The sequence below is a fragment of the Anolis carolinensis genome, chromosome 2, assembly GCF_035594765.1.
Source record: "Anolis carolinensis isolate JA03-04 chromosome 2, rAnoCar3.1.pri, whole genome shotgun sequence".
NCBI classification, from domain to species: domain Eukaryota; kingdom Metazoa; phylum Chordata; class Lepidosauria; order Squamata; family Dactyloidae; genus Anolis; species Anolis carolinensis.
In genome coordinates, this window is record NC_085842.1 from 175,077,645 (window position 1) to 175,102,576 (window position 24,932).

The following is a 24,932-nucleotide window of genomic DNA, read 5'->3' on the forward strand; positions in this document are numbered from 1 at the left end:
GGGAGCTGACCATACATTCCCAACATGCCAATGCAGTGTTGGCATGGTCAGTGCCACCCTTACCTCCCTCTCCCCCCCCCCCCCCGATTTGCCCCCACACCAAACACAGACAGACTCCTTACTGTTCCTGGAGGTTTCCCTGTAGTTCTATCACCCTCAATGAGCTTTGAAGAGGGGGCACCTGAGCCAGGTTGCCTGAGCCCAGGGAGTGCAGGATGGCTGTGGAGACAGATACCTGGGAACACAGATGGCACCCCCAGGTGTCTGTCCCCAGGGAAGATCTCGATCTTTGCAGGTATTTTTTAACCAAGGTGTACACTACATTAAATGGTTTACCTAGGTTAAAATGCATTCACTTGGGTGCACTGTTTGGACACCTAAGGCTAATGTACCATCTACTCTGGATTAACTGCTAGTGTACATGGACTTTTTAAATTTGAATCACAGTCACCTTTCTATTGGTATGTGCCTTTAAGTTATTTCTGAATTTTAGCAACACTAAAGCAAACCAATCTATTATGGGGTTTTCTTAGCAAGATTTTTTCACAGTTTCTTCTTTAGCTTCCTCTGAGGCTTAAAGAATGTGACTTGACCAAGGCTACCAACTGGGTTTCCATAGCAAAAAAAGGATTCGAATCCTGGTCTCCAGAGTTGAAATCTAACACTCAAACCAACTACTGTGGTCCATATAACATTGCTTCAAAGAATATCAAAAGCTTTAATACCCATGATACCCTGCCACTCCCTACATCTTAAAGTGTTTGATCAAGTGACTTTAAAGAAACAGAACTCCAAAAACTCAGCTTCCTACACATTTAAAGCAATGAAACATATGCAATGGATCTACAAAAGTTGTAATGTTTCCTTTAAAAGAAAAACTGTATGTGTCTTAAGGAAAATTCAGACACCTGTAGCTAAATACACCAGATCCCACTTGTTTCTCAAAGGTAATCAAGGTCAGTCCTAGTTAGTACTTAGATGAATAACTGCCAACAAATACCAGGTGCTGCAGTTTTTATTTTAGAGGAAGGAACTAGCAAAGCCATCTCCAAACAGTCCCTGCCCAAAAAAACCCCCTATGAAATTCATGCGGTTGATATAAGTCATCAGGTGACTTGAAAGCACCAGTGCTATAGAATCATGGGAGTTGTAGTTTTACAAAGCTTTTAACCTTCTCTGTCAGAGTGTGCTGGTGCCTTACGAACTACAAATTCCAGGACTTCACAGTATTGAGCCATGTCAGTTAAAGTGGTTCAAACTGCATTAATTCTACAATAAAGATTCACCCTTAATCAGCATTTAAATACACAGATATTGGTTATAAATCCTAGATTAGACACAAAATGCCATTAATATTATGATTAACACAAATATCTTCATGATATTTTTATCTTAGTTTCAATAAAAACTCATGCCCAAAATTTGAGAACTAGCAGAATATTCTAAAGAATTTATCCATACAGTTGCTAAATATGAGATATAAACCAACTATCAAAAGAAACAAGAGCAATGACAGACTACTCATTTTAGAAGGAATGCCTTTGTTACCCTTCCAAAAAAATGTTAACTGAGCTGGCCATGACAAGCATTCTGAGAAGGGAATTCCACAGCAAAAACACTAAAATGGAAAAGATTCTAATTGCCACTCACAAAATTCCAGACACTTGTTGGGGCAAGAAAAAGAGCCTACTCAAGGCATTTGGAGGAAAGAGACTTCAAGGCATTTGGAGGAAAGCAAAACTCAAACAGAACCCTGGAGCCCAAGCAGTCCAAAGCAATAAAAAGTCAGAATTGGATTCAAAACTAGAAACTCGTGCAACTCACTGAGAACCCATATTACTTATCTATCATGTCAGTACCCATCAGCATTCTGACCATCATGGCCACCCCTACATTTAGTCAAGTGACATAATAACTGGTTTGGGAGTATCATAAATAACTATTTTATTTATTGAAATTATTATTAGTATTCTATATGTGCCAGAACAATATTTCCACCAAAAAACAGAAAAGGGTGTAATGGGGAAGATATTTTTATGTTTCTCCCTTCCCAAAGAATGTAGAGTATTCTGTCAGGACACAAGAATAGGTTTAATTATATATGCAACTCTGATTTGAAGGCAAACAGATACTGCAGCTTCCATGTTTGATGTCACAGCTTACTATTCCTTGAACTAAACATAAATTAAGTGACTAAAAGAAGGAGCAACCAGCTGCTATAAATCACTACTGACCGAGAGGTCATGAGTTCGAAGCCCGGGTCGGGTTAAGCCTCCGACCATAAAAAAAAAAAATAGCCCCGGCTTGCTGTTGACCTAGCAGCCCCGAAAGACAGTTGCATCTGTCAAGTAGGGAAAATTTAGGGACGCTTTATGCGGGAGGCTAATTTAACTAATCTACAACACCATAAAACTGCTCATGAGGAAAAGAAGAGGAAGAACAGCCACCAATGGACGGTGAAGCAACAGCTCCCCCTGTGGCCGGAAATCGTGAAGCTGGAAAGATGTTAAAAATGCCTCTGTGTCTGTCTAAAACTGAATGTTGTTTGTCTGTTGGCATTGAATGTTTGCCATATATGTGTTCATTGTAATCCGCCTTGAGTCCCCTTCGGGGTGAGAAGGGCGGAATATAAATACTGTAAATAAATAAATAAATAAATAAATAAATAAGTCCAAGTTCAAGCACACTATTGGCCTTCCAAACCAGGATTTGAAGGATCAAGAATAAGTGGTAACCAATTCTTTGTTCAAAAGATGAACTTGGTTGTTCTGTTTTGCGTGTTTTTTACTTCCACAATTTGTTTCCACAATGAACTAAAAAACATCAGTGGGGAAAGCAGAGTGCCAAACCACTGAAGTATTCTACTCACTTTCAGCTTGGCATTTAGAATATTAGAAAAGTACTATGGAAGATCCGGGATATCTTTTAAACCACATTCATTGTTGCATAAGAATTTACCACTAGAGACTCATGAGATCACAACAACGTTCACTGTGCTGCCAAAACAGAAAATCTTAATGGCATTCTTCAGTCCATATTCTCATGCTAAACTCTACTGAACAATAAAGCTAAGCTTTCGGAATATGACCAAGTATGACTTACACCTGATTCCTGCCTTCAAGGGACATATAAAAGTAAACACTGCCAGAAAAGATGAGAGGGAAAAGTTCTCTATTTATATTTGTTTCAGTTGCCTCTCCTATCATAGAGCAACATTGCTGTTCCTTTTAAACATTACTGAAATGCTGAAAACTGGCAGTTTCATGTTAAAAGCTTAAAATTTATTATTTTCCGCAAACAAACAATTGGTATTAGTTCTGTTAAACATGAATCCCTTAGATTTTATTTACTAAAAGAGGAAGAAAGAATCTTAAACTTCTTGCATAATGCTTGTTCTTGCAGTATTTAATTTTCAAAAAATGAGAAAATGTGAAAAGCCACTGTCACTGACACCATAATTCTTCTCATATTGTGGAATTACTGTGATAATCAGACTTACCAGCTAAAGTTCTATTTATAACAGGAAATTAATGCATAGTTACTCCTAGACTTGGCATTTAAGATTAAACTGTTAAACACATTTATGAAAGGAATGGTACACACATAAAATCTAGTAATATATAAGCACAGAAACTTAAGAGACATCACCAGTCTACTGACTCAGCTAAGCTGACCGTGGGCTTCAATTTCAAGAAACAGTACTCTGAAAAATAGTGGAAATGGGAATAAGATTGGAAGACAGAATGATAGGGCTTAATTCTAAAGTAACACTTTCAAGAGATAGTTTTATTGTTGTGCCTGTTTCTTCACACATAAATTAATATGAATAATTATTTACTTTCAATGGACAGAAGAAAAAATAAGATGGGCAAGTAACATATCCTATTAAGACCACAATCCAGTATTCACACTTTATCTGGTGTATGTCTTATTGAATTAAATTGAACTTGCCTCTGACTAGGCATACATATAAGATTACTGTACTTTGAATTATCATGAAATCAATACATGACAGGATGAAAATTCTTAGAACTTAGTCTTAGAATCAGCCACCACACTGCTTTTTCAAACCAACCCATGTACTTCTGAATGACCATCAACACAACATCTATTTAACTATATTTTGCTGCAATTTCTTACCTACATCCAACAGCTTGCAGCCTTTGCATCTTCTACATACTAGCTTCCTAGCATTTATCTTCCCAGTTAACAACTATGTTGAATAGTTTATCTAGAGCCGTGGTTCTCAACCTGTGGGTCCCCAGATGTTTTGGCCTACAACTCCCAGAAATCCCAGCCAGTTTACCAGCTGTTAGGATTTCTGGGAGTTGAAGGCCAAAATATCTGGGGATCCACAGGTTGAGAACCACTGATCTAGAGCACTGCGTTCTTTTTCTGTAGAAAAATATAGTTTCTGCAACTGTTTTGTTTATGATGAGAAGGGGAACTATAACACACTTATAGGATTCAGTTTCACCTCATGTCAGAAAAAGCCAAAATAAATATGTATAACCAAGATATTGTTCCCCTGTTGTTCATAAAGGTTAAAAGGCTGGGAAAAATACAGTTCTCCAAAAGTTGAGGAACTCCCAACTCAAAGTCTACCTCATCATTATGTATGCTGGCTAAGCCGATTAGAGTTGCAATTCATTTACACACTTTACCCACAATGATTGCACAACTAGAACCATAGAGTCAGGGCCGGTCGGAGATAAATTTAAATATTAAGCGGGGGTGCTGAAAAGCGCCCCCCGCCGGCCCCGCCTCCTGCGCCCTGGCCCCGCCTCCCACCCAGCATGCCCTGGCCCCGCCTCCTACGCTGCATGGGAGGCGGGGCCAGGGTTGGCCCCACCTCCCATGCTATTCGCCCTGGCCCCGCCTCCCACGCAGCGTGGGAGGCGCGGCCAGGGTTGGAAAGAAGGAGGCTTCGCCGCCCGGGGAGGGGAGGAGGGGATCCCTCCTCTCTTCCCCGGGCGGAGAAAGAACGAGGCTTCGCCGCCCGGGGAGGGGAGGAGGGGATCCCTCCTCTCCTCCCCGGGCGGAGAAAGAACGAGGCCTCGCCGCCCGGGGAGGGGAGGAGGGGATCCCTCCTCTCTTCCCCGGGCGGAGAAAGAACGAGGCTTCGCCGCCCGGGGAGGGGAGGAGGGGATCCCTCCTCTCCTCCCCGGGCGGAGAAAGAACGAGGCTTCGCCGCCCGGGGAGGGGAGGAGGGGATCCCTCCTCTCCTCCCCGGGCGGCGAAAGAACGAGGCTTCGCCGCCCGGGGAGGGGAGGAGGGGATCCCTCCTCTCCTCCCCGGGCGGAGAAAGAACGAGGCTTCGCCGCCCGGGGAGGGGAGGAGGGGATCCCTCCTTCCCTTCCCGGGCGGCGAAAGAGAGAGCCACAAGGCCAGGGCGCACTGGTCGGGCGGCGGGGCACCGTCAGAGCGGTGCCCCGCCTCCCACCCCGCCCGAGGCGGCGGCGTCACGTGGCCTCTATGGTGGGGCCGGCCCTGCATAGAGTTGGAAGAGACCACAAGGGTCATTCAGTTCAACCTGCTGACATACATAATCAAAGCACTTGACAGATGATCATCCAACTTTTATTTTAAAACCTCTAGAGAAGGGAGCTCCAGCACCCTCTGAGGCAGCATATTCTACTATCAAATAGCTCTTAACATCAGGAAGTATTTCCTAATGATTAAGTGGAATATTCTATCCCTCTTGAATGGTAGTGCCTACAGCTGTGATCGAGGTGACCACCCCCCCCCCCAGGACTTTGTAAAAGATAGTTCAAAAATCAAGACTTTATGTTCTATATTCCATATATTTATAGTAGAAGGTGATTGAGACTTTTTACTGGAGTTTACTGTGGATTATCCCTGCACTCTGAGGCAAGAGATAACAACTCCATGAATTGTGAAATCATGCTGCTAAAACTCCACTTTTATGAATTTCCATATTTGGGTTCCCCAGATGTTGTGAACTTCGTTCTTATCAAATGTTTTCAATTGTTTATATCATTCATGATTCCCCTTTATGCAATGTAACCCACCTTTATGGATTCTCCCTTATTTCCTTGAAATCTATCTATCTGCCTATATGTATTTGTACTCTTTGGGATCCCCGGAAAATATGTGTTTTTCCCAGCTGGGTTTATGTTCCAACTTTATTTTATTTTTCATTTTATTTCATATAATTGTCAAATCATGAAATCAAATGGGAAATATTTTGACCCCAACATGAACCCCAGCTCCTATGACCCAGGTTTACCTTCCCCAAAACAAAAGGATAATCTGCCACAGTTTAACCCAATCTAATTCAGATTGCATGGACAATATAAGGCTTGAGTCCTAAAGGTGATTCGCCCCCAAGGCAAACATTGTCATATCTCCTCCAAAGGGAAAACCAGGACGTCTCAGGAAGACGCCCTGCTGCGCCCATTGCCACCCATCCTTACTTCCCCCTGACACCTTAAGGCATATCTGAAATCAGTGTACATGACAGGGACCCCTGATGACTGTCATTAATCCCTTTAGAAATCGGCCGGGCAAGGACTAATCTGATATTTCCTGCCCTGTCACTTCATTGTTTCAATAACTCCCGCCTTCTCCTTCCTGATTGGCTCGAGTGGGGACAAAAAGCAGCTCCCTATTGGGCCAACAGAGCAAGGCGGGAAACGAAAGCCCGCCTCGTTCAACCTTCTAGCCTATCCGCGATCAGATAGGTGGGGGAGCGGGGCGGGAAATTCAAAGGGCTGTCAGACCGAAACATTGTATAAATATGGCTTTATTTGAAACATATGATACGCTAGTAGACTGAATGATCGCTACTAGTGTCCTTTTCAGCTGAATCGCTCAATAAAGACTCCTTGGCGGATTTTCCTTCAACTTTGGCGGACCTTCTTCATTTCGGCTTCAGGTTGTATTGCGGCTCATATTCTCCTATTGGCTCCGCCAAGGTCCGTTCTCTCAGGACCGGATCGGCTCTCTCCTTAAGGGGCCCGATCCCCTAGAAACGCGGTCGACAACATAATTTGGCGACCACGAAGGGACATCTGTTTCAACACCATGTGATCACCCACCACTGACTGAACCTCAGCTTTCACCTCTTCAAGCTCCTGCCCTCCAACAAAAAGGCACAATCTGATCTACCAAGGCAGAGGCCCTGCATGCAGTGAAATGTCGGGGCTTTGGGAAATGTTCATAGCCATTTCCAAGCCCCGAAGGGGGGAAAATGTGATCGAGGTGACCACCCCCCCCCCCAGGACTTTGTAAAAGATAGTTCAAAAATCAAGACTTTATGTTCTATATTCCATATATTTATAGTAGAAGGTGATTGAGACTTTTTACTGGAGTTTACTGTGGATTATCCCTGCACTCTGAGGCAAGAGATAACAACTCCATGAATTGTGAAATCATGCTGCTAAAACTCCACTTTTATGAATTTCCATATTTGGGTTCCCCAGATGTTGTGAACTTCGTTCTTATCAAATGTTTTCAATTGTTTATATCATTCATGATTCCCCTTTATGCAATGTAACCCACCTTTATGGATTCTCCCTTATTTCCTTGAAATCTATCTATCTGCCTATATGTATTTGTACTCTTTGGGATCCCCGGAAAATATGTGTTTTTCCCAGCTGGGTTTATGTTCCAACTTTATTTTATTTTTCATTTTATTTCATATAATTGTCAAATCATGAAATCAAATGGGAAATATTTTGACCCCAACATGAACCCCAGCTCCTATGACCCAGGTTTACCTTCCCCAAAACAAAAGGATAATCTGCCACAGTTTAACCCAATCTAATTCAGATTGCATGGACAATATAAGGCTTGAGTCCTAAAGGTGATTCGCCCCCAAGGCAAACATTGTCATATCTCCTCCAAAGGGAAAACCAGGATGTCTCAGGAAGACGCCCTGCTGCGCCCATTGCCACCCATCCTTACTTCCCCCTGACACCTTAAGGCATATCTGAAATCAGTGTACATGACAGGGACCCCTGATGACTGTCATTAATCCCTTTAGAAATCGGCCGGGCAAGGACTAATCTGATATTTCCTGCCCTGTCACTTCATTGTTTCAATAACTCCCGCCTTCTCCTTCCTGATTGGCTCGAGTGGGGACAAAAAGCAGCTCCCTATTGGGCCAACAGAGCAAGGCGGGAAACGAAAGCCCGCCTCGTTCAACCTTCTAGCCTATCCGCGATCAGATAGGCGGGGGAGCGGGGCGGGAAATTCAAAGGGCTGTCAGACTGAAACATTGTATAAATATGGCTTTATTTGAAACATATGATACGCTAGTAGACTGAATGATCGCTACTAGTGTCCTTTTCAGCTGAATCGCTCAATAAAGACTCCTTGGCGGATTTTCCTTCAACTTTGGCGGACCTTCTTCATTTCGGCTTCAGGTTGTATTGCGGCTCATATTCTCCTATTGGCTCCGCCAAGGTCCGTTCTCTCAGGACCGGATCGGCTCTCTCCTTAAGGGGCCCGATCCCCTAGAAACGCGGTCGACAACACAGCTGTATGTACTTTAAGGTATGTACTTAAACATGTGATCTGGGATGACATTAACTCAACCAAATACACAAATTGTGTTCTTGGGGAAAACTTGGGTTCTGTTTAGAAAGGAGAAAGTTGAATGCAATGATAATCTAGGTTCACCTTGTCAATAGCCACATAACCAAGAATTACTCAATGCAGTAACAATCTGAGAACTGAAACTACCAAGAAAATTAATTCATTTAAAATTAAAAGAATGTTTTCAGTTTTGTTAAAAAGTTCTGCTCTAGCAGCATTTGCCAGAAAAGTTTTCCAAACCAATCTTTATAAAGCTCCGAGATCTGTTCCTCAACATCTGGTGCAAAGAACTTTAAAAAATGCTGGTTAAAGAGTTATTAGAGAGAAATATAAGGCAAAGAAAGACTGTAATACAAAATTGTTTTATGAATCAAGGTTGGTCAGTATCTCTGACCATAAACTTCCTGAATTAATTTTATTAATTACATCAGATGAGGCATCATAGATCAGGCCACAACTTCTGCTTAGTCCAGCACTGTGTTCCCTTAGTGGCCAAACAGACACCCATGGGAAACCTGCAAAGAGGACACAAAGGTCTTAGATTTCACCTCTGTTATTGCTGGCAGTATAAAGTCCTCATGGTTAGAGGCAACTGAAAGCCTTACTTTTTTAAAGCTGTCCAAATTGATGTCCATTACTACTGGGGGGAGGAGAGAATATTTGTCAGATAGTAAACTTGTGTTTGTTTTGCATCTCCAACATCCAGATTTAGCAGAAGATTTCCGGTTATCATATAAGAGAGGAACAAAGATAACTATTAATTTGCCTTTTTTCTAGGCTAAAAAGCCCCCAAAAGTGACATTCTTCCTTAAAGGAGAGCTATCTAAATCACTTGATCATATTGATTTTGCTTTTCAAACCCTTGTTAGTCTTTACCCTTTGATCAATATGAATATACATCTTCTGGTTGATGTTTAGTTAACCCTAGCATTAATTCTCCTGTATGAGGCTAAGAGCAGATAATAAAACTAAGGCTGCATCAAAGAAACACTAGTTATTCTCCAGAAAAGTAGCCAAGAAGCTAATGGCTGGTTTGCAGAAGGCATTTCATTCTATACTGTAACGTTACTCACTCTCCTGCCTTTGGAATAGCACTTTTAGCCATCATATGCACAGCAACGTATCTCAGTTATATGTTCCCATCATCTCTTACAAATGACTATAGGAAACTACTTTCTGCAAAAGAAAATGTGAGACAAGCCTTTCTCTCCCTATTCTGTGATACTTATTAATGGCATCTTCTTAGAGGAAACAAATATCCTCACCATTTGCTTTTAAACAAAAGAATACTAAGTATCTAATAAGATTATACTAATGCCTCATCACCACCTGTATACTGAAATGGCCAGGAGATAATTCCTGTGTTGTTCTTGATGAAGCACGTCAGCTTTTATTTATGCAAGCACAAATACTTCCCTGCTAAGACTAAGAGTCAGCAACACTGTGCATATCCATAAAATCATACTTGAATTTAAAGAGAAAACACCAGCAGTGTTTATAGACTATGAAATGAAAACACCTTGTTGCCATTATATAGCTGTTTGATGCAGACTGTCATACCAATAAAATATCACGCTAAAACCTCAATTGTCAATTTAAGGCATTGTCACAATCTGAAGTGTACTTCTTCAGAAGTAAGTACAATGGGAATTTATCCCAAAATCTCATCTTACTCATATCTATCTATAGAAAGAGAGAGAGTGTGTGTGTGTTTTAATATATGCAGGCATGTAGCGAGGGGGGGGGGCCTTGAGGGGCTTCAGCCCCCCCCCCCAAATTCTCAGAGTGGTCCGCAAGAAGGTCTTACATGTTTATTGATATCATGATCTGATCACCATGCTCAATATATCCCATATGCATGGGAGTATTGGGATAATTATACAAAAGGTTTGCTAGGGTAGATCCTTCCCTACCCAGACTCAGCCCCCCCCCCCAAAGCAAAATCCCAGTACCCCCCCCCCCCCCAATCAAAATCGTGGCTACGGGTCTGAATATACGGTAAGTGTTTTAACTATGTTGCACCCTATCTTGAGTAGTGAGGAGAGGCAGATATAATAATAATAATAATAATAATAATAATAATAATAATAATAATAATAATGTAAAATATTAGTGTCCCATATATCACTTCTGAATGTTATTCACTAGCCATTCAGGATAGGCAGCAGAACAAAACTATTAAAATTAAGATATATTATTGTAGCTTTTTCATGTAAATTATATACAAAGGAAATTTAGGGTCTTCCTAGATCACTAGCCCCTTTTCAGCATTTCATTAGACAATAGACATTATAACAGGACTTCACACAGCCCACCTATCTGGATACCACAGTGATTGGCAAATGCTAATTCAACAGCCAAGATCACACCTTCTTGAATTACATGGTACAGCCGAAATTCAGCCCTTATCTTATTTCGTATTTTTTTTCAAATATCTGCATTTTTTTCAGTAGCTGAACACGTGATCATGTGTCATTGACTATTCAGTGAAGTTTTGGCAGATTAAAAAAAATCACAGTGAACACACAGAGATCTATAAAAGGTCAGCCATCCCGTAAAATAAGATGCCTTTATAGTGGTAGTGCTAGAACAGATATCTAAATAAACCACTGAACACTTAGTGTAAAGGTATGCCAAACATTTCTCAAACATTCTTAAAGCCTCACAAAGAATCAACCTTTTCTTCTAAATCAGGCCTGGGCTGTATTTTATTTGGCTCCTCAATATGGACAGAGAAGTTGGGCATTAGCTACAAATCAGTTTTTGGGCTCACTTCAAACACTATTCTGTCATTTATCCAGTCAGTCAAAACAATGTTTCCGTCTAAAGCTTTTAATGTTTATGTCCTGAAAATGGCTAATTGAATCCAGTTTTTTCCAATCCATTTTTCAAAGTCCACAGCATCATATTAGGAGAAAATGAATTTGAAATAAACATGTTATATGATTACAAAATTAGTATAGCAAGAGAAAATATAGAAGCAAAAACAGAAGACTGCTTGTTTCATAAAATCTAAAAAAACTGACTAGACATGTCAAGTATCTCAAACTACATCTATTAAAACACTACAATCCTATACAAGCCTACTCAGAAGTAAATATTGCCCAGCCCTGATAATATAATAATAATAATAATAATAATAATAATAATAATAATAATAATTTATTTTTATACCCCGCCACATCTCCCCGAGGGGACTCGGGGCGGCTTACATGGGGCCAAGCACAGGCAACAAGTAGTATAAAACTCAGCAATAAAAACAAATTATAAACAAAATCACATATACCAATAAAAAATAAGCACACTTTGATAAAAACTTGGGTGGGCTCCTAAAAAGGGTAGTGGGCCAAAAAAGTGCAAATAGTTTTATACAGTACAGATTAGGAAAGAGGGACTATTATCCCATTAAGGTGCTGGAGGAGGCATACACCTAAAGACTATATACGGCAAGGAGTAAAAATGCTATAAAAATAGAATGGACAAACAGGGCAATCTCAAACTAAGGAAATCAGTCGCCAAAAGCCTGTTGGAAGAGCCAAGTTTTCAGGCTCTTCCGAAAAATAAAGAGGGGCCTGCCTAATCTCCCTGGGGAGAGAGTTCCAGAGCGGGGGGGGGGGGGGCACTATGGAGAAGGCCCTCTCCCTCGTCCCCACCAACCGTGAATATGTTTTCCAACACAATGAGCATAGGACTGCAGGCTATAATATTTTTATTTCAAATAATTTTCCTTTTTGGAAGTTCCTGGAGCATATTTCTGACCAAAGTAAGTAATCAAAACCACAGAGTACATACGATTATGGTATTCCAAAACAAGCTCTATGAAAATCACTTACAGCTACTTCTAGTTATGTTTACTCAAACATCCCACTGAGTTCAATGATGCCTACTTCCAAATAAATCTTCACAGGATTGCTGTCTTGAAAATTATTTTTAAACATATTATTATTATTATTATTATTATTGTTATTATTATAAGTATGACACAGCAAAAAAGATAGATATGCTGGATTTCGTTTCACAAAATCATAAGTTGAACACTTCCCAAGTGTCTAGGACTGTGTGATGTATTTTTGGATGATGCGCGCAGATCCCAATAGGGTGGCCTTTTGCAATTGGCAGATCGTAATTTTGTCAATGTCTATTGTTTCCAAATGCCGGCTGAGATCTTTTGGCTCGGCACCCAGTGTGCCCATCACCACCGGGACCACCTGTACTGGTTTCTGGCAGAGTCTTTGAAGTTCAATCTTGAGGTCCTGATAGCGGCTGAGTTTTTCCTGTTGTTGTTATTATTATTATTATTATTATTATTATTATATTTATACCCTGCTTTATCTCTTCTAAAAGGGACTCAAAACAGCTGGACAGCTCCTGCTGAAGGAGCTCCACTGGCTGCCGTTCACTTTCCGGACCCAATTCAAGGTGCAGGTGATCACCTACAAAGTCCTGAACGGTTTGGGACCCTCCTATCTTTGTGATCATCTCTCCCCCATGAACCTGCACGATCTCTTCGTTCATCGGGGGAGGCCCTCCTCTCGCTTCCGCCACCGTCACAAGCACGGTTGGTAGGGACGAGAGAGAGGGCCTCCTCCGTAGTGGCCCTCCGGCTCTGGAACTCGCTCCCCAGGGATATAAAGCAAGCCCCCACACTGATGACATTCAGGAAGAGCCTGAAAACTTGGCTCTTCACACAGGCCTTTGGTTGAAGATTGCCCATCCCCATAACAATTGTGTTTCTTGACCATTTTTGCATCAGTTGCACTTTTCCTGGTTAATTTGATATTAACTCAGGGCCTCTCCCATCCCAAATTGATCTCCAACCAAACTCCAGCACTTTATCTGTTATCTTGAGTTTACAATTTTTATAATGTACACTTTACTTAGTATATTATCATAATCTCGCTGTTTTTAATTCCATGTTTTATTAAGTGTGTTTTTATTTCTAGAGGTTAATGTTTAAATTTTATAATTTGTGTATGTTTTTGCTCATTGATGTATTGTATATTGTTATTGTTTTTATCTGGTATTATCTGTGAGCCGCCCCGAGTCCTCTTCGGGGAGATGGAGGCGGGGTATAAATAAACTTATTATTATTTATTATTATTGACATAAAGGCATTAGCATACAATCTTCTATATATATATAAATGTAATGTGGCAGTTTATTATGGAGTAAACAGCAAAACCACTAAACCCAAGCACACCAAATTTGGCCACAAAAGTCATAGTCATCCAAGGTATGTCTTTCAATTAAAAAAACCTAAAAAATAGTCCAAATTACAGAGGATGAGGAAGAGACTTTCTCCCACTAACTGCCAGTTAGAAAGGTAGGCTCCGCTGCCTTTAGCCCCCCACCCACCCGCTTCCTTTAGGCCCCGCCCCCTTCGCATCCTAGCAATTCCCTCAACCAAAATGGTGCCCAGGGCAGAGGCAGAGTGCACTTAGGCCTCATCCACACTGCCTATAAAACTATCTGATTGGAACTGGATTATATGGCAGTGTAGACTCAAGGCCTTTCCACACAACTATATTACCCAGAATGCCAAGGCAGATAATCCACAGTATCTGCTTTGAACTGGATTATCTTGAGTCCATACTGCGATATAATCCAGTTCAGTGTGGATTTTATACAGCTTGTAGAAGGGGCCTCATATAATCCAGTTCTAAGCAGATAATATAAGATTAGAAATATAATATGTAATAATTACTGTGGTATAATAATACAGAACAATATAATCTCTAAAATCAGGACAGTAAATAAAGAACAACACTCTGAAAGCAGGGAAATTGGGAATTCCAGAAAGGAAACAATCAGGGTCAGCTAACACCTCCCAACAAAGGATTCCCCTAGGCAGGAAGCAGCCACGCTTTGAAGCTGCAAGGCCATTAAATATTAATCAAGGTGGCTAATTGCAGCATTCATATCTGCCACACCGAGACTATTAATTGCTATTCAAACTAGCCAACCAAGGATTCCGCAAGGTAGAAAGCGGCCAGGCTTGCAAGCAGCAAGGCTATTCAGTGCTGTTCAACCTAGCCCACCAAGATTTCCCCTAGATGGAAAACCCCCAGGCTTTGAAGCCATGAGGTTACTCCGTCCCATTCAACTGGCCTAGCAAGGATGCCCTATGTAGAAATCGGCCAGGCTTTTAAGCTGCAAGACTATTCAGTGCAATTCAAGCTGGCCAAACAATGAATCCCCTACAAAGGAAGTAGCCAGGCTCTTTGATTGAGGGTGCTACTCCAGCTACTCCAGAAAATGGCCAAGCTTTGAGGCTGCAAGGCTATTCACTGCTATTTCACCTGGCCAACAAATGATTCCCATAAGCCACAGCAACGCATGGCCGGGCAAACCTAGTTTAAAATATATAAATATACAAACATTTAAGGCATTTTTCCCCATGGAAACACTACATACCTACAAGATGACAACTTTGGAAACATACTACAGTACATTGTTAGCAATAAAATAACATTTTTCTTCCTCTAAGCATCAACTGTTTTGCCTGTTCATTCTTTATATCATCAACTACCATCTGTCTAATATTTTAGTATTCCAAGTACATTACAATAATTCATATCAATTTTTCTGTGTAAAAAAACTATTAGTGATCTCAGTTTCACTACAAATTTCCCACTTTTCTATTTAAACCATACTAGCTAAAAGAGCATAAAATTTTAATGAATCTCATATATTGGTATGTATCCATGGTTAAATATACAAAGAAATAAATAATTGACTGTTCTTGTCTCTTACCCTCAAATACTGATTGGAATGTGTTATGACTGCTCATGAAGGAGAATCAAACATCACAGCATGTTTGTGGGAAATAGAAACTGAACTAGGAATCCACAGACCAAAGACAACTGTCTGAAAACATTTTCCCCTCAAGGCATCAGTAAGTTCTAAATTTAAAGCCAATTTTGTTCTGTAATACTGCAGCCTGGTAAGCATCAAAAATAAAATCACAACTATTCCACATTCCAGTCTAATACCTAAGAAGCTATTTTTAAGAGGCTAACCACACTATTTATTATTTATTTATTTATTTCCCTCATTTCTATCCTGCCCTTCTCACCCGAAGAGACTCGGGGCGGCATGCAATCTGGCAAAAATTCAATGCCAATATACAATACAAGAAGATAAAACATAAGCAATTAAAACAATTGAATAATTTAACAAAATACAATAATACATTTAAAACCATACAGTATAAAATCCTTGAACCATTCATCTGCAAAACCTTGTACATAAACCTTAATCTGGACAGAGTCGAAGCCAACAGAATTCACTCATCAAACGCTTTCCCACACAGCCAGGTCTTCACTTTTTTCCTGAAACTCAGAAGGGATGGAGCCTGCCGAATATCACTGGGGAGCGAGTTCCACAGCCAAGGAGCCACCACTGAGAAGGCCCTGTCCCTCATTCCCACCAGCCGCGCCTGTGAGGTGGGTGGGACCAAGAGCAGGGCCTCTCCAGACGATCTTAGTGTTCTTGATGGTTCATAGGAGGAGATACGTTTGGACAGGTAAGTTGGACCAGAACTTTGTAGGTCAAAACCAGCACTTTGAATTGGGCTCAGCAGCATATCGGCAGCCAGTGGAGCTGGCTTAGCAGGGGGGTGGTACACTCCCTGTATGCCGCCTCAGTTATTAATCTGGCTGCCGCCCGTTGTACTAATTGGAGCTTCCGGGAGCTTCAAAGGCAACCCCACGTAGAGCGCATTGCAGTAGTCCAAACGAGATGTAACCAGAGCGTGGACCACTGTGGCCAAGTCAGACCTCCAAAGGAACGGCCGTAGCTGGCGCACAAGTCTCCGTTGTGCAAATGCTCCCCTGGCCACCGCCGAGACCTGGGTCTCCAGGCTCAGCGATGAGTCCAGGAGAATACCCAGACTGCGAACCTGTGACTTCAGGGGGAGTGCGACCCCGTCCAACACAGGCTGTAACCACTAGGACTACAACACTTTATAGGACAATGTTTATCTAGCATAAACAATTCTAAATTGTACAAATAGTTATTTTTATTAATATTACTAGAAATTAATGTTTGGCTGTAATCCCACCATAAAGTTTCTTCGAGTAAACTCCATTTAACAAAGTAGGTTTAACTTTTAAATAAACATGTAGATTCACTTCTTTTATTAAAAACTTTCATTTCTTACACGAAAGTTTGAATATTGTCCCATTATCTGTCAGAATTCCCAAAACATTAACAGTTAACTATTGTGAAACAATCATGGAAAATTATGTAGTGTCAAAGTGAAAACATACTGAAATTCAGTTTACAGAACATTCAATAATTATGCTAACTATTTGGAAGAAGTTATATCAACATTTTATATTAATGCTTTACTGTCTCCTTTAGCATTTATACACATTTATAATCTTAACTCCCCTCTATAACTCCACATATATTTACAATTCCATACACTTTTACCTGCACCTAATCTGAAGTATACCTCAATGAAAAGGTGCATAAAACATGGAGTAGTAGAGATCTATGTGCTGATTGTTTAAAAGCAGTAAACAGTAATAGTATTTTTCAAGATCGAACTATCTACTTATTTTTAGAAGCAATAGATTACTTTCCTTCTGCAAAACTCCTCTGTTCAGATACACTCACATAAAAAGTTATTTTTCAAGAATCCACAAGATTAATGTTTTTACACAGAACGGCAAGATAACCATACAGAACTCCAATACAAAGTGGATGTGAACAAGACAACACAGCACAGCAGATCAAAACAAAGGGTACAAAGGGGCTGACAAGTCATTCAAGTTTATGCTCAAAGAGGACAAATTATCTTCTGGATCTCTCTGCTTTGGACCTTGTACTAACCCTTTCAGTGACTTAAACTTGCAACAGCCCAAATCAAGTGCAATGTTTGTTTTTATAGCACAATCAAACTACCCTCCACCATTTCTTCAAATGTTGCAAGATGGATGTAAAAAGTAAAGATTGGAAAGAAAAGCTCTAAGTTTAAATATGTTATAGTTACAGAGACAATACATTCCAAACTATCTTCTTTTGCTCACTAAAATTAACTCATCGCAGTTTCATCTAAATATTTCAGAAACATTTAATACTTGCAGGAAGATATCACACAAGAGGTTTCACTCTTGGGGTGCATCTACTCTGTTGAATTAATGTAGTTGGAAACCCCTTGAACTGCCATGGCTCAACATAAATTTCCAGTTTCTACTAATATTAATAAAAATAAATATCTACACAAATTGTTTATGTTAGATAAACATTGTCCTATAGAGTGTTTGCTGTTCTAGTGTGGTTAGCTCTCAAAAATATTCGTCTGGAATTTGGAAGAGTTATGATTTTAATGCTCCCCAAGCAACACTATTGGGAGCTGTAGTTTTACAAACATTTTAGCCTTCTCTGCCCCCGCCTCAAAAGTGCTGATGCCTCACCAAACTACAATTCCCATGAGTCATTGTATTTAAAGTGGTTTCAATCTGCATTAATACCACAGTGTAGATGTGCCCATTTTCAACAAGCGGCCAATTCAATGGAGGATCACTTCACCTAGAACTCAGTTTCCAGGACTAATGCAATATGTGTTTATGAACACAGGTATGTTTTCAGACTAGGGGTGATTGTTTTAGATTTACGCCCCATCTACACTGCCATTGTAGTTGGATTCGACTGGATTATATGGCAGTGTAGACTCATATAATCCAATTGATTGCAGTTCATATAAAATATAAAATAAAATAAAATCCAGATTATCTGCTTTGAACTGGATTATCTGGCAGTGTAACCCAGTTCAAAGGAGATAACGTGGATCATCTGCTTCGATATTCTGGATTATATGGCAGCATAGAAGGGACCTGAGACTACGCTAACCATGTAATGCAGTTCAATCTGCACTGCAGTGTAGATGGGGTAGACTACCCCTTCTACACGATCATATAAATCCAGATTATCAACTTTGAAATGGATTAAATGGCAGTGTATACTCATATAAGCCAGTTCAAAGGAGATATCATAGATTAGTTGCTTTCAAAATCTGGATTATATGGCAGCGAAGAAGGGGCCTTAAAAGTCGCAAAGGGGTTCAATATCAAATCCCTCTCCTTTACATTTTGTTTTTAAAATTTACCATACCATAGCATCCTATGCTGTATAGCAAGGAAATGAAATCAGGGGTCCTTCTACACAGCCATATATTCCAGAATATTGGCAGATAACCCACATTATCTGCATTGAACTGGATTATCAGAGGGTCCTTCCACACAGCCATATAATTCCAGAATATCAAGACAGAAAATCCCACAATATGTGCTTTGAACTGGGGGTCCTCCCACACAGCTGTATAAAATCCACATTTAACTGGATTATATGGCAGTGTGGACTCAAGATACCCCAATTCAAAACTGATATTATGCATTATCTGCCTTGATATTCGGGGGGGGGGGGGGGAGGGCTTCCACACAGCCATATAACCCAGGGCCCTTCCACACAGCCCTATATCCCAGAATATCAGCCCTATATCCCAGAATATCAAGGCAGAAAATGCCACAATATCTTCTTTGAACTGTTATCTGAGTCCACACTCAGATAAGGTAAAGGTTTCCCCTGACGTTAAGTCCAGTCATGTCTGACTCTGGGGGTTGGTGCACATCTCCATTTCTAAGCCAAAGAGCCGGCATTGTCAGTAGACACCTCCAAGGTCATGTGGCCGGCATGACTGCATGGAGCGCTGTTACCTTCCCGCCGGAGCGGTACCTATTGATCTATTCACATTGGCATGTTTTCGAACTGCTAGGTTGGCAGGAGCTGGAGCTAACAGCGGCCGCTCACACCGCTCCCGGGGTTTAAACCTGGGACCTTTCGGTCTCCAGCTCAGTGCTTTAACGCACTTCGCCACCAGGATACTGTGGGATTTTCTGCCTTGATATTCTGGGATATAGGGCTGTGTGGAAGGGCCCCCAGAATATCAAGGCAGAAAATCCCACAGTATCTGCTTTGAACTGGGTCCCCTTCCACACAGCTGTATAAAATCCACAGTGAACTGGGTTATATGGCAGTGCGGACTCAAGATACCCTAATACAAAACTGGTATTATGGATTATCTGCCTTGATATTCTGGGGGCCTTCCACACAGCCATATAACCCAGAATATCAAGGCAGAAAATCCCACAGTATCAGCTTTGAACTGGGGCCCCTTCCACACAGGCTCCTTCCACACAGCTATATAAAATCCACATTGAATTGGATTATATGGCAGTGTAGACTCAGATACTCCAGTTCAGAGCTGATATTGTGTGATTATCCGCCTTCATATTCTGGCTGTGTGTAAGGGCCCACAGTTATTTGAGGCCCCTTCCACACAGCTGAATAAAATCCCACATTATCTGCTTTGAACTGGAAGATATGGCAGTGTGGACTCAGATAACCCAGTCCAAAGCGGATATCGTGGGATTTTCTGCCTTGATATCCTGTTTATATGGCTGTGTGGAAGGGCCTGCAGTCGCCACTGCCATATATTCCAGTTCAAAGCAGATTGTGTGGGACTGTATTCAGCTGAGAGGCACAGGGGCCAAACTGGCTTGCCTGCTGCCTGCCTCCTGAGGCCTTCCCTTTAGGCTTTCTGAGGGAGGCGGCAGGTTCAACCTCAAAGCCGTGGAAGCCTTGTTTCTCCACACACACACACTCCCTTCCGCTTTATTTTCCCAGCCCCTCAACGCTGTGTCTTCCTTCTCTCCTTTCGAAGCCCGCCAGGCCCCGTGTTTCCTGAAGTAACGTCTGAACGGGAGCACAGGGTTGTTTCCCCCCCCCCCCCGCCACCGGCCCCTTCTTTTCTCTCTCACCTGTCAGTCGCAGCTTGACGGGCCCGTTCCTCCGGGCCCCGGGGTTGGACATGACCCCGCGGAGAAGGAGAAGGCGGAGGAGGAGGGAAGGCAGGCTAATGGAGGCGGCTCAGGGAAGAAGCAGCAGCAGCAGCAGAGGCAAGCAGCAACAGCGGCGGCAGCGGCAATCGCCGCCGAAGGGAGAAATGCCCGGATGTGCCCAGCGTCGCCATGAGCAGGGCTTGCCTCAGAAGAGTAGGAGGAGAGGAAGCTGCCTGCCTTCCTTCCCTCCCTCTCCCGCCCTCTTCTCGGGCAACAAAGGCGGAGAAGGGAAGCCAGAGGGCTGTCCCTCCTCCACACAAAGGGGGTCTCCGCTGTAAAGCCAAGGAAACTCCTCCTGCCCGGTTGCCCCGCCTCCTCCAGACTGCTGGGAGGCCAGGAGCCTGTCTGCACTGGAGAACTGACTCACTTTGGCCCTGCCTGAACTGCCATGGGGTCCTGAACTGTGTGAAAGGGGCCTTCTCCACGAAGACCCTGATTTTTTCAACCCTCTAAGTGCCTGCCTTGGGGCCCTTCCACACAGCCATATATATAACCAAGAATATCAAGGCAGGAAATCCCACAATATCTGCTTTGAACTGGAATATATAGTAGCCCCCTGATGGTGCAGTGGGTTAAACCGTTGTGCCGGCAGGACTGATGGCTTGAAGGATGGGTTGCTGACCTGAAGGTTGCCGATTCGAATCCAACCCGGGGAGAGCACGGATGAGCTCCCTCTATCAGCTCCAGCTCCATGCGGTGACATGAGAGAAGCCAGGAGCCTCCGGTGGCCTAGGGGATAAAAGCCTTGTGACTTGAAGGTTGGGTTGCTGACCTGAAAGCTGCCAGGTTCGAATCCCACCCGGGGAGAGTGCGGATGAGCTCCCTCTATCAGCTCCAGCTCCATACGGGGACATGAGAGAAGCCTCCCACAAGGATGGTAAAACATCAAAACATCCGGGCGTCCCCTGGGCAACGTCCTTGCAGACAGCCAATTCTCTCACTCCAGAAGTGACTCCGGTTGCTCCTGACACGAAAAAAAAAAATGAGAGAAACCTCCCACAAGGATGATAACACATCAAAACATCCCAGCGTCCCCTGGACAATGTCCTTGCAGACAGCCAATTCTCTCACATCAGAAACAGCTTCCAGTTTGTCAAGTCACTCCTGACCAGGGCCGTAGCCAGAGGGGTTTTGAAAATTTGGGGGGGGGGGGGGGGGGGTTGAACCCCTAGCACACACCTCTCCCCGCTACAAACCTGTCAATATCTGCTTGAAATAGTGCCTGGAGGGAATCTTAATGTTTTGTGTCTCATAGACTTAGCATGGGGATTTGGTTAACCAGTTAAAATTCATGAGTAAACCAGGTTTTTTTTATAACCTGAAAAATTTCGGGGGGGGGGGGTTGAACCCCTAAAACCGCCCCCTCGCTACAGGCCTGCTCCTGACACACACAAAAACTGGAATATATGGCAGTGTGGACTCAGATAACCCAGGGCACTTTCACACAGCCCTATATCCCAGAATATCAAGGCAGAAAATCCCACAATACCTGCTTTAACTGGGTTATCTGAATACACACTCCAATAATGTGGGATTTCAGTGTCAACATGGACACTGAAATACACCGCCGCCTGAGCTGTGCGAGTGCAGCATTTTTCCGTATGAAGCAGAGAGTGTTTGATGACCGGGACATCCGTAGAGATACCAAGGTGTTTGTTTATAAAGCCATTGTCCTCCCAACCCTGCTCTACGCCTGTGAAACGTGGACGGTCTACAGACATCACACCAAACTCCTGGAGCGTTTCCATCAGCATTGCCTCAGAAAAATCCTGCAAATCTCTTGGGAAGACAGGCGGACAAATGTCAGCGTGCTGGAAGAAGCAAAGACCACCAGCATTGAAGCGATGCTCCTACGCCATCAACTCCGCTGGACTGACCACGTTGTCCGAATGCTCGATCACCGTCTCCCAAAGCATTTGCTCTACTCCGAACTCAAGAACGGGAAACGTAATGTTGGTGGGCAGGAAAAGAGATTTAAAGATGGGCTTAAAAAACTGTGGCATAGACACTGAGAACTGGGAAGCCCTGGCCCTTGAGCGCTCTAATTGGAGGTCAGCTGTGACCAGCAGTGCTGCAGAGTTCGAAAAGGCACGAATGGAGGACTTAAGGGAGAAACGTGCCAAGAGGAAGGCCCATCAAGCCAACCCTGACAGAGACCGCCTTCCACCTGGAAACCGATGTCCTCGCTGCGGGAGAACATGCAGATCAAGAATAGGTCTCTTCAGCCATTTACGGATCCATCCCCAAGATAGCGAAGACGGAGGACCATCATCCTTGAACTATGAGGGATCGCCTAAGTAAGTAAGTAATGTGGGATTTTCTGCCTTGATATTCTGGGATATAGGGCTGTGTGTAAGGGCACTTAGTGCCTATCTGGGAGCCTGCAGTGGTGCAGCAGATTAAACCTGAGCTGTTGAACTTGCTGACCAAAAGGTTGGCTGTTCAAATCAGGGGAGCAAGGGGAGCTCTCACTGTTAACCCCAGCTTCTGCCAACCTAGCAATTCAAAAACATGCAAATGTGAGTAGATCAACTGGTACCGCTCCAGTGTGAAGGTAATGGCTCTCCATGCAGTCATGCCGGCCACATGATCTTGAAGGTGTCTGTGGACAATGTCAGCTCTTCAGCTTAGAAATGGAGATGAGCACCAATCAGACATGACTAGACTTAATGTCAGGGGGAAACCTTTAGCTTTACTAGGCATGTTTTGTCGCACAGCATGACTGTGTTTATTTATCTATTGTTTTTGTTCAAAACAGTCCTGATTGCATATTTTGTGGCAACCCCATTGATTTCATTGGGTTTTTATACTAGAGAGGTTTTTCCACTTCTTTCTCCTGAAATATAGACTACAATATCTAGCATCTCTTGGTGTTCTCCCATTCAAGTACCAACTAGAGATTATCCTTCTTAACTTTCAAGATCAGACAGAATTTGGTGCCTTTATTAGGAACAATAATAAGGTATTATTATTGGGACTGCATTCAAGAAATGGGACTGCATTCAAGAAGAAAAAGAGGTCCTTGTGGGCAGCATAAGCACCAACCCCCAGAGTTGGACACGACTAGACTTAATGTCAAGAGGAAACCTTTAATTTTACCTTAAGTGCCTATCTAGATACTGTATATGTATGTGTGTGTACCCATAGAAATACATTTGGTATGACTATTCTAAAGCCTTTGACTGTGTGGATCATAATAAATTGTGTCAGGTTCTTGGTGATATGGGGATACCAAGCTACCTTGTCTGTCTCCTGAGGAATTTGTACAACAACCAAGTAGCAACAGTAAGAACAGACCACAGAACAACTGACTGGTTCAAGATTGGGATAGCAGTACGGCAGGGCTGTATACTCTCATTCTACCTATTCAACTTGTTTGCAGAACACATGGAAGAAACAATAGCAACCTCAGATATGCAGATGATACCACTTTGATGGCTGAAAGGCTGAAAGGAGGAGCCGAGGAGCCTTATAACCAACATGAAATAAGAAAGTGCAAAAGCTGGGTTACAGTTAAGCATAAAAAACAGGATTATGTCAACTAGACTGGCAAATAGAGGGAGAAAACGTGGAGGCAGTGATATACTTTGTATTTCTAGGTGCAAAGATCACTGCAGACACAGACTGCAGCCAGGAAATCAGAAGACGTTTAGTTTAGCAATGACCAATCTTGATAAAATAGTGAAGAGTAGAGACATCACACTGGCAACAAAGGTCCGCATAGTGAAAGCAATGGTATTCCCCATAATAACCTATGGATGTGAGAGCTTGACCATAAGGAAGGCTGAGTGAAGGAAGATAGGCACTTTTGAATTGTGGCGTTGAAGGAAAAATCTGAGAGTGCCTTGGACCACAAGAAGATCCAACCAGTCCATACTTCAGAAAATAATGCCCGACTGCTCACTGGAGGGAAGGATACTAGAGGCAAAGATGAAATACTTTGGCCACATCATGAGAAGACAGGAAAGCTTGGAGAAGAGAATGATGCTGGGGAAAATGAAAGGAAACAGGAAGAGGGCAAGATGGATGGATGTTATCCTTAAAGTGACTGATTCGACCTTGAAGGAGCTGGGGGTGGCCACGGTGGACAGGAAGGTCTAGCATGGGCTGGTCCATGAGGCCAGAAAGAGTTGGAAGCGACTGAAAGAATAAACACACATCTGCTTTGAATGGGAATATCTGAGTCCACATTGCTATATGTCCCAGTTCAAAGCAGATAATGTGAGATTTTATTCAGGTGTGTGGAAAGGACATCAGATAATACAGTTCAAATCCAATATTGTTGATCATCTGCCTTGATATTCTGGGCCCTGTGGGTGTGTGGAAGGGCCCCCAGGATATTAAGCTAGATAATACACAAAATAATAATAATAATAATAATAATAATAATAATAATAATAATAATAATAATACAAACAGAGGCATAACTATGTGGCCCAAATGATTCATTGGAACTTCTGCCTC

General features: G+C 42.4%; 1 protein-coding gene across 1 annotated transcript in view; it reads right to left on the reverse strand.

Annotated features, from left to right (window-relative positions):
• smurf2 (SMAD specific E3 ubiquitin protein ligase 2) overlaps positions 1 to 20,665 on the reverse strand; it is a 110,358-nt gene extending 89,693 nt beyond the window's left edge. Inside the window, exon 1 of the mRNA XM_008116381.3 lies at positions 20,388 to 20,665. Coding sequence (XP_008114588.2) covers positions 20,388 to 20,439 — 52 coding nt within the window. The 5' untranslated portion in view covers positions 20,440 to 20,665. The remainder of the gene's footprint in view (positions 1 to 20,387) is intronic.
• Positions 20,666 to 24,932: the final 4,267 nt, after the last annotated feature.